The sequence below is a fragment of the Notothenia rossii genome, assembly GCF_949606895.1.
Source record: "Notothenia rossii genome assembly, chromosome: 7".
NCBI classification, from domain to species: domain Eukaryota; kingdom Metazoa; phylum Chordata; class Actinopteri; order Perciformes; family Nototheniidae; genus Notothenia; species Notothenia rossii.
The window spans coordinates 70,332,186-70,343,852 of NC_136905.1; the positions used below are offsets into that span (position 1 = coordinate 70,332,186).

Here is an 11,667-nt window from a genome sequence, read left to right on the forward strand (position 1 = left end):
CATAAAGAAAACAAAAAGATTGCTGACTGATAAGAATTGTTTGTTTAAATGAATAAGTCATAAATACACAGAAATATATTGAGTTTATGTGGATACATTCTTCTACCCCAAATATTTGTTTGTGGACCTGCATTAACTTTTTCCTGTAGACAAAAAAAAAAGATTCATAAATGTTTTATAAAAATAATAATATAATAAATAATGACATACTAAAGTAATACAATCATTGATATTATTATTCCAAACCCTTTAAAATCTAAGTGCTCTTATCACAGTTATGACTGTATTTAATAAAACATAAATGGTTGAATGAGCCACCATGTGGGCAGCAACTATTACTACAGCTCTCAACCTGGCTATAGCATTAAACTACATCGCATAAAGAAATCTCTCAAACACATGTTCAAACTCATATATTATTTATTACAATTAAATATTTTTCTTATATTACAGAGGTCCATTTGAAACCATACAAATAATCTGTGCTGCGATTAATATTTCCAAGATATACAAAAAAAAACACCATGCAAATAATATGAACAGAAACTCACATCAGAAGACCCAAACGTCAGGTTTTTTTAACACCTGTGAATGAAACTAAATTCCTTAAATTAGTTTCGGTACCTTCCCTTCTCTCTCTCTTTTTGGTGCAAACATTTCTTTGTGGTGATTCAAGATCAGACCAGTGTCATTTTGCAAAAATGAAAGGCATTTGGAAGGTAGGTAAAAAACAACAGCTAGTACTTCTCATCGTGAAAAACAGAGTAAATACGGGTTAATGGGAACAGGCACAGAGGACCAATTAAGACATACATTTCACAAAACTTGATTAAACAGAATTTGTTTGCTGAGTGATTCCTAAGGCCATAATGTGTACCGTGTGTGTGGTCTCGCACTCTGATCCAGAACGCCCCGGGGGAATTGAAATTGAAAAACCAAATTTAGTAGGCTATACCCAGTTCTGCTTTGTTGGATTGTGCTGTGTGGGCTGGGATACTGTACATCTAGCATCTTTCAAAATACAATACAATGTCTCAGTTGAGAAACAGTGACTGTAGTTTGGTACAGACCAATAACCTTTGGTTTGATTGAAATGGCAGGAACTATGCTTTTCATTACAGCCTAATGAATGAACAAATACTAACATATTAATCAGAGGAGGCTTATTTGAAAGTCAAATATTAATCCATTTATAAATAAATTCAGCTTTTGTAAATTAACACAGCAAATTAATCTCCTCATCACATTGAACAGCAGGGAGTAAAGCAGAAGTAGTCCAAGATGTCTCAATTCATAGACACCTCAGGCTTTTAAAGGGGGCTGTAAATTGTTTGAAGTTCATGTAGAGCAGTACTTTTGTTCATCTTAAAACATGTCATACAAAGGATTCAAATGCCAATAAGCTTCAAATCAGAGACTTAAAACGTCTCAAACACTCCTGCTGCATTATCCATTTCCTCACAGCTTGAAGCTCTGCCAGGAAGTTGTGTCTCTTGTTTGAAACACAATGGGCTAACAGAAGGACAGCTGTGAGGTGGATTATGATGAAGAAGTAGATTAGAAAAGTTTCTTTGGGCATTTTGATACTTTTTATTCCACCATGAAATCTTGTTATGAAATTAATTTGCAGCTGATGAAATTAAAATGACGCAGCTGCTGTTCTTCAAGAAAAACGAAAAACTACAAATTCAGTCATTTTGGAAATAAACGTTCTTTTTTGCTGAGATATAAATATAAAATCAAAACTACAATCATGTCTGTACGCTACAAATAAAACTACAGCCAACAGACAGTAAGCTTAGCTTAACATAAAGATTGGATTTTTACAGACAACAGGTTTAGAGATACTGATACATGTTACCTATACCAACAGAGCCAACCGATAGGTTTCCACCTGCAGGCTTAATGCTAAGCTAGGCTAATTGAGTGCTGGCTGCAGCTTCATACTTAGCACACAGCTAAGACTGTGGTATTGTTCTTCTCATTTAACTCTTTACAAGAAAGGAATCAAGTGCATTTCCAAAAATATTGAACTGCTCCTTTAACAGATCTCTTTGAATATAAATCAAAACTTGGGCGGACTTGTCAAAATAAAAGCGTTGATGCCTTTTAGATCGCAAGAATCTGATGGTGGAGGAATCTGGATCAGCACACCAAGTAGCTTCATGACCCTCCGGCCGACATCAGTACACATTTCTAAATGAAAGGCTGGGAATGTTCTATAAGGCAGCAAGATCAAGGGCACAGGCTAATGGCAAGGTAGGTTTAAATCATTGCAGCATTCAGCATTCAAAGGTGAAGAGGCGAAGCTTTATCATCTGAGGAGGAGTGACAGGAGAACGACAGGAAGCTGGGAGAGGCCAAGGTACGTTTTGGTCCTGCAGGTTAAGCATCTTTAGTCATATGTTAGCAGGTGTCCTTCAAACTGTATCTAAGATCCTTCTTAATATGTCCTCAGAGGCCTTCAACATCTCAACACAACATTTAATAGGCTTGTATTGGGCAAGCAAGCTCAATCAGTCACAGAAGTACTATAGCAAAATAACACACTTTTTTTTATCTTCGACAGTGCAGCTAAGAAGGGGAGAACTTCTCTCTAATCAGGAATGAAAGCCACTCATCTAACAGTGTATTCCCTAAAATTATCTTTTGAAAATAAATTATATTTTCTCAGTACAGAAATAAATACATATTTTTCTCTCAAACATAGGAATGGATCATCATCACAGGTCTAAATGCTACACTGAATACATTACTCACCATCTCATCGGTGAAGAAACAAGAATATAAGTGACTAACTGATGCCATCTGCCACGAACACACACTCATCCAGATATATAAATGCAAATATACAGTTAGCTGTCACCGGAGTCAGGTCACACCTCTGGCAAGCAGCTTTGAGAAAGTAAAATATTCCTCAGCATTGGCATAACAAAAATCCCTTCGATGCTTGGCTCATTGGACGCTGTCAAACAAACTGAAGTGTGCTTTGCTCCTAGAGTGCAGGTCTGAAATGTGATATTGTGATAACCACCACTCTGGTGAATTGCCGGATTACAATTATGTCATAAAACCTATACTTTTCTGGGAAAATCATGACAGGTGGAGCGAAAAAACGTCCACATTTCATTGTTGCTGTGCATGCACTTAGTCAGTGGTAATAAAGAACATTTTGAGTAATTTAAAAACTTCCTGATAAAAAAAAAAGAAAGAAGAATCTTCACAGCTGTGGTGAAAGTCCATAGACCAACAGGTCAATCACCATTACATGTAAATGGCAAATAACAATCTCAAAGATCTCTATTTTGGTTTCTAGGGTGGAAAAAAGGCGGTAGTCGTGGGTGTGTTTTCTCACTTCTTAAAGATCACTGCTTATGGTTTTTAGCAGAGATGTTGATAGGGTAAGGGCTTTCGTCAGTGGGCAGTATGGTTAAACACAATTGTGTTACCTTAATAGGCAATAGTGACATATCATTTAAATGATCATCTTTGAGATTATTACTTTAAATTAAATAACTGTAAAATGTATTAAGCTAACTAACGATACTATTGATATCGATGTTTGTCTTGTAGATATGTAGCTGGATGCAGCAGCCAGTTAGCTTAGCACAAAGAATGAAAAGAGGGGGAAACAGCTAGCAAGGCTCGGTTTATAGGCCCATTTTCAGTCTGTATGCAAAGCTAACTGATGCTGGCAGTATGGTTATTTTTACCATACTGACATAAGAGTGGCATTGATCATCTTATCCAACAAAAACTTTTCCTTAGAAAGAAACTTGAAGACCTCACTTGGGAGCTTTCCTGTAAGGCGTCTGACTAAATCTCCAGCCACTGAAACCTCTTTCCTACTTCTAAAGGACTGATGCAGCTCGATATCAATATACTTCAAATGTTCTTCAGATATGGCGTATCATCCAGACACATTAGTCTGATATCTGTCGGGCAGACAGTAAAATATTCACATGTAACATCAACCTCCCTTCATTACTATGAAATGTCACATTTTCTAGAGCTAGAGTAGCATTTTCTACAGCAGAGTACGCTCCAGGTTCTTCACACAGCCGCTACGACACCACAGAGCCATGTAAGAGAAATACCATTACACTGCCATATAAACTCTCATACAATATGTCAAGCCATTACTCTTACTAAATAAATGCGTGGTATGTTATTTCAAAACAAAAAGAGCTCATGTCTCAATCCTTCATCCCTAAACTTCCAGTTCCCGTCACACAGGCAGCAGGTAGGTGAGTGGCTAATCAATGTTGTGGAGGATTCAGAACATTATCTCACGTCCCGTAGCGTTATGTGTCATGACCCGTCAGATGCTACTGCAGGTTCTTGAGGAGACGTCCGTAGCGGAAGTCGTAGACATGTCGACAGAAAAACACCAGCTCTGGGTCGACGTCCTGGGGCACACAGTGGTGGGGGGGCATGGCGCTGCCAACAACGGGTGGCACCACCAGGGAGGCGGCACAGTCGCGCACACCCTCCCTATGGCGTTTTACCAAGGCACAAAATCTGGAAAATCACAAAAACAGGACATCAAAGTCAACCATCTTCAAAAGCATTTAGAGAAACAATTACAATAACTTCTACAGGTTCAAACTGTCTGAAACCTGAATAGCCTACTTTTTATTAAACATTATGCATTCTTGAGCTTGAAATAAACAGCATTCTAGGATTTTCTCAGCAGGAATCTTTCTAAAGCAACATAGTGCAAAATAATATTCTCCAGAAAGCCACCACAAAATGTTCATTCTTACCGACAATACTGTGCCAATGTAAGGACATAGCATTTGTCTTCGATACAGGCCACACTGTTCACATCCTGGTGACGGGATGCAAAGATTTCATTCTGGAAAAAAAAGATTTGTTCATTTTAGCGTCAAACAAAACATAAAATCAACTTGGTTTAAACATCAGGTTAAGCCTTAAACAGTCTTCATTGTACACCAGCTGCTTCACTTCCACATGAAAAGACTCGCAGGAGAAAGATGTTTCTTCCTCTGAGTCAAAGCCCTGCTTCTGTTCTCATGCTGCTGCTCTGTTGTTTGTTTGTACAGCCGAGAAATGACAGACTTGTTGTGGTTTATTGTTTTTAGAGATTTATTAAAGTGCAACTTGTTCCACTGGGAGAGCACTGATAACACGGAGCAAGCACAACAGAAGCTGCCTTTCAACATGTACGTCCGTTGTTTCAAATTCTTTCAAAAACATTTCAATTTCTTAGTAAAGCCAAAATCTCTGAAGTCTTAAATTGTAATACCTTGTTTTGACGCAAACTCACACAGCATAAATAGGAAGAATTGAATGGGAAGAGTAATGCCTAATTCAGTTTCTCAGTACTTTCCAACTTCCCTTTTCTGTTTATGGATCAAAAATATATATTTTGTGTTATTATAAGTGACTTAGATTAATATGTATAGAAGAAATAATTTACGTGCAACAGGAAGATCTTTGACTCAAAATAAACAACAGGGACAATGCTTATGATAATGAAGGGACATGTGGCTCATTGTTGTGTTTGAATCGTTTTCTGCAACAATAGAGTGGCGAAGTCCCCCCCCTTCCGGTGGACCTCCATGGGACCTTATATCGGAAAAATAATGTATTGAAGTCAATGGGGAGAGAAAGATTCTCTTTCGATCCCTTTTGAATTGTGCCACGAATTACACATATGAGGTTTGTCAATTTAAAAGATAATTTTGCAAGTCCAAAAAATTAAAATGTGTCGTAAAACTGTGAAGTTACACATTTTTTTGTGTGAAGCGCTCAATGAACTACAACTCTGGTCTTGCACACGTCACCAACACCAAGATGGCCGTCACGTTGGTACATTTCACCTCTTTCTTTCAGAATGAGGCGAAAAGTATTAAAAGAGGTGAAAAACACTACAAGTCTGGGCATGTTGAGAGCTGTAAATACGAAAAAGTGGAGTTAGTCGGTTCCATAAGAGCCAGCATGCGGGACCGGCTTTACATCGTTTTGGTGAGTAACACGAGTGTAATGTTTAACGTTAATGTTAGCTAGCTAACATAAGCTAACAAGGTACACTCTCGTGTTTTGTTTTAGTTGAGAACGAGCAAGAGGTACTATTACTGGATTGATAACAACCTGGTACAAAGCACACAGGCATCTTGTTAAAGTAAGTAAGTACAGTAAGTAAATGTATTTTTAGCTATCTGGAGGGAATACATCAGTTATGACAGCACTTACTGGGATTTGTAGTCTTTCTAGTTGCGTAGCTTTCATAGTCTTATATTTCAACAGTTTTAAGACAAACTTTGAATTTTTTGACATGGAAATTATTTTTTAAGATTGACAAACAACATATGTGTAATTCATGGCACAATTCAAACGGGATCAAAAGATACGTTTTCTCTCTCCATTGACTTCAATGTATTATTTTTTCGGAATAAGGTCCCATGATGCGGAAGTAAGTGGGCGTGACTTCGCCACTCTATAGTGGTTATGACACAGACGAATAGGCAACATCAGGCTTTGAATACACAGACAAATCTTGATTAAGTGGGATTATCTTATTATTGTTGTTATTGTAGAGCTTTCAGACAAAGAGAATAATAAAGTATATTTACAGCCTTATCAATTCAATAAATTATAAGTGAAGCACACTGATTCTGATTTACAAAGGATTTGCACAGTTAACTGACGCTGTGTTTCAGGTGTACAGGTATATCATTTTCCCCTGCCGACTACTCAGAAACCACTATTTCCAAAAGGTATACAAATATTTGCTTCTCAGCTTGTTTGGTGAGTGAGCTAGAAGATATTTATCACACCTCTTAGCACTCGAGCTTTCAGCTGCTACAGGAATTGTGGCTCCCAGGAAGCCAATTACTAAAACCTGTTTTGGACCTGTCCAAAAGTAAATACTCTGGTGGAAGATTTATACAGAATTACTGACTATATTTGGGATGAAAAATATTATTTAATTTGGACAAACTTCCTTTTGGGCTTCTACATTAAACATCCACAAATACCAAAACAAAATATTTATTTGGAATACAGAGTACAGCTGCGAGAAAAGCAATTTCAGAGAATTACTTAAAGCCTGAAACCCAATCCATAAAGGACTGTTAGAAATCATTTTAGAAAACCTGTAATGGGACTATGAATTGAATATGAAGGAATGTGTGGAAATCTACTATTGCAAGAAAGAAACATCCTGTTTTAAAATTACATTTTTATTTATGTGTTCTATAATAGCAGCATAAAAAACAGATTGATCTTTCTGGAATGGTGTCTTACTAAAGATGACTGCGTGATCTGCTGCAGTCATGTGATCCCAAAAAATTAAAAAAGATCTACAAAGGATATTCTCACCTCACAATGAAGACTTGGGTTGCGTCCCCCCTGTGTGTGTTCTGGACGGTAGTACCAAAACAAACTCATCATCAGCTCTCCTGCAGAAAAACAAACAACCACACACACAGTTCACCACCGCGCTAGAGCCAGTTATTACAGCATTAACTCAACTCCTCCTGTGCCGTGTGCAGCGTGTGTCCTACCTGACTCTGGCTCCTCCCACAGAGCTGAGATCTTGGCCACGAAAGGCAGTGACTTCTTTCTAGTTCCAGATTTCAGCAGAACAGTGTCTCTGACCCGAATGAGCTCCCCGTCCCTCTGGACCCCCTCGAAGCACTTCCTGGGCACCAGCGCCTCCTCTCCCTGTAACACGGGCAGCAGAAATACTGACTCCTCAAGCATCCACACACTGATGAGCTGTGAGAGGCTGTGGAGTCACAAAAAGCTCCAGGATGTGATTGTATTGAGTGACTCGTGTGTCTCAGCAGAAATGTCGACAGACAGGTGTTTGGACCAACCTCAAGAAAACAGCGATTGAGCTCTAATTAGACAATAACACAAGCGTGATAGATCATCCCAAACGATCTTACGACAGAGGTGTAACTAAGTATATTTACTCAAGTACTGTACTGAAGTCCAATTTGGAGGTACTTGTACTTTATGTAAGTATTTACATTGATTTGATACCTTTAGTTACTTGAAGATTTGGATTAATGATATGAAATATAATCAACACTGAAATAACATTTTAGTTACACCTGGAGTCAAATTCACAAGCTACCCTGCAGTATACAAAGTACTTAAAACTAGCTGCTCTTTTACCAGCTCTGATAACACTTTAATGCATCAATAATTATAATCAGAACATATGACTTATATTATTCTGAAATGGGCCAATATGCATAGTGAGTACTTTTAATTTTGGTAACTTAAGTATATTTTGATGCTTAAGACTTTCCTACTTTTACTTGAGCTACATTTGATAGCAATACCTTTAACTGTAGCAGAGTATTCCTACACTCCCCTTCTCCCTCCTCTGACGACAGTCAAGTTTAACGACCCAACATGTAATTACAAGCGGCACCTTGGTGGCTGTGTCAGAAAGCACCAGCATGACTTTCTCTACGTACCACAGAGAAAACCTCCCTCTGAAAGGGCAGGCCGACCGGCTGCCAGCCGTTGGTGGATTTTTGGCGGCCGTTCTTCTGCTGCCTGGCAACCGCTCGCCCTCCAACACTGGCAGCGCGGAGCTTCTGCTTCTTGTCCCTGTTGAGGAGGCAGACAGCCGAGCTGAGGCCGCCACTGCCGCCAGACCTCGACCCGCTGGGCGACTTGGCGCTCTGCGGACTCTCCTTCGCCACCTTCGGAGGAGGCTGCGGTTGGCTGGGGTCGGACAGCGGAGACTGAACGTGGGGCACTGATTGGCCAGCCGCAGGCACAGTGGGAAAGGGGCAGCCAGTGAGGGTTCTGGGGCTGGGACAGATGGGGATGGAGGAGGGACTGTGATGGTCGTTGAGGGTAGACGGGTAGTCGTCTGAGGAAGCAAGAAAAGAGGCAACATAATGAAGTGTGAGACACAGTCCTTGAAGGAGCAGCTACAGTGATCAACAAGCTTAAACAAGGTCACGTAATAGAGACACGAATGACACTCAGTTGTTATTAGTTCCGCTGAAGCAGCAGAAATAACAAAAAGAGCCTCAATTAAGATCAATTATAGCCTTTCTCACACACACACACACACACACACACACACACACACACACACACACACACACACACACACACACACACACACACACACACACACACACACACACACACACACACACACACACACACACACACAAGCTGACAATGAAAAACACCAACATTAACTGTGTGAAATAACGAGATCAGGTTGTGCACACTCCCATGACACAGCTGCGGTGATGACATTAAGTTGAATTAATAGTCAATTTATTCAAACTGGATCTGTCAGCTTCCTGGATCCAGGAGGTTCCTACATGGAGAATGCATTATGGTTAGACATCAAGCTGCTTTGGTTTACTGACGGCCAACTGAATTAGCAAGCATCCATGACATATATGTTAAGGGTTAAGGTACTTCTTGGATACACACACAACTAAATATGTATCTAATGAGTATCAATAACATAATTATCTGTTTTCCAAGGACTACTTAAAGAGGGAGACATTTTCCTTTTACTCCATTTATTTGACATTTCATAGTCTGCAAATTAAGATGTGTATTGCAATAGAGTTAATTATACAGTGGCTCAACCTCAAGCAGCTACAAGATTACAATGCTGCTTTCACAATATTGACTAACCTGTGGGTGGTTTTACTCCTTATGCTTTAGGCAATTATCACACAACTTGGTTGAAAGGTGTAGCATGGTTCAAAAGAACAACCTCTTTTTCAGTGGATGCAAATCAAGCAGCGGATATACAAATTATGTTTCACCTTAATTGCAAGAAAGAGCATTTGTGCTGCATCCATGTGGTGTAATCAGATATCAATTTGTCCTTTAAACTATCTGAGCAATATAAAGTACAACACAAAATCCAGTTGTTCCCACATAACTACTTCAAGCTCCTGAACACACCATAGTCGAAGGAACTTCTCAATAGGGGAAAAGAGACCATCCGAGGACCACCAAGAGGTATCTCGCCAATGGCTCTCCAAGTGTAATTTTACTTTTGGCTAAAACTTGAAGGCCCTGCTGCAAGCCCTCACAGGGGTTCAATTTGGATTATTAGACCTCTGCTCAGGTGAATGTTGGCCATGAGGTCCAAATAAGGTGAGAGTTAATAAGGTGAGAGTTAATTTGCTCCAACAGGTGCAACCAAATGAACAGGAGGGCGAGGCAATGCCAATCAATTCTGCACCCTCCCACTCAGTGCTGAGAGGAGGTGTAATCAGACAGAGTGTCAACACCTGTGTGGGTGGACCACAGGCATGTTCACAGCAGACATTTGACTGGTCATGGCAGGAAAACCACAGGTGTTACTTACCTATAATAACGATGGCGCTGTTCCATTCAAAACACGCTAACATGCACAATAACAGGATTCAGAAAGCCTAATTCTATTATTTACACCTATGCTCTCTCCTACTGTGACATGTCAAAATGTCTTCTATTAAATCTATTTTTAAAAACCTAAATAGTTTGTGGAGCTCTCGTCGAACAACACTCTCAGCTCTCACAGCCTGACCTGCTTTTGGCTGCTGCAGACCACAGGAAGAGAGAGAGAGAGAGAGAGAGAGAGAGGGAGAGAGAGAGAGAAAGAGGCCCAGCAGTACACTGGTGTGTGTTCACGTGTAATTGGTGTTGTTTTGAGGTCACGTTCAGGTGTTTATAACCGTACACCCACACACTCAGTCAGGCACACAGTGTTTGTGTGCTATAACGTAGACTTCACAAATAGTTTTCCTGTTCTGGTTCACTTCTCTGATTTGAACTCAGTGACTAACTGCTGACACTCAAACTCATACAATCAGCTCATTAGCTTTTAGCTGCACAGGCCTTGTATCCACCGTCCGGCTGCTTGCATTCAAACGTAGACAAAGGGGGTCTTGTCCTTTATCGGATATTTTTGTGTTGCCTCCCACTCAAGTGACATTCTAAAAATGGGAGATTAAAAATGCCTTGACATAAAAGCTATTCTCAGCACATTGTACTGCTTTGACAGCTGGATTGGGGGGGGCATACAAAAAAACGAATAACTATAGTATACTCATGAACGTTTAATACTTATTAGGAAAATCTTACTGTCTGACTGTGATGGCTGAGTACATTTACACAAAGCTAATTTTCCTTGTCAGGGAGTTCAACTTGTGAAAAAAAATAGTTTTACTGTAAAGGAAGCTCATGTTGGAGCCAAGAGTTTAAAGATATTGGCATTTATCAGGCAAGGGAAGTCTATTGAGTTGCATTATGGGGAATGTAGGATACCCCATTAAGTCGGTATTTCACTACATCACAGCCACAATTTACTCTGCAACAGCAATAAATATACAGGATAATCTATAAGGAAGTGGAACTCAAAAATAAAATACAATTCATACTTTTTTCCTTTTGCTGTACTGAGGCACTTGTGAGTGTTGTTACATAAGTGCCATCAAGAAGACAGATACTAGTGCATCAAAGGTAGGGTAGGTAAGTTTGAGAAGCCGGCTCGAGATACACTTTTTGTTATATTCCATGGAATGCTCTTAACATCCCGATAGCAATGAATATCTGAAGTGCTTTGACAAAAAATCCATTAAAAAACGTCATCTATGGAAGCCGTAGTACTGTAAAAAGCACGACCAATCATTTTAGCCGGCCCGGCTAAAA

General features: G+C 39.6%; 1 protein-coding gene across 1 annotated transcript in view; it reads right to left on the minus strand.

Moving 5' to 3' along the window:
- Nucleotides 1-402: 402 nt before the first annotated feature.
- bahd1 (bromo adjacent homology domain containing 1) overlaps nt 403-11,667 on the minus strand; it is a 13,123-nt gene continuing 1,858 nt past the window's right edge. Inside the window, 6 exon segments of the mRNA XM_079641182.1 lie at nt 403-4,521; nt 4,767-4,858; nt 7,348-7,427; nt 7,533-7,692; nt 8,460-8,899; nt 8,902-8,924. Coding sequence (XP_079497308.1) covers nt 4,329-4,521; nt 4,767-4,858; nt 7,348-7,427; nt 7,533-7,692; nt 8,460-8,899; nt 8,902-8,924 — 988 coding nt within the window. The 3' untranslated portion in view covers nt 403-4,328.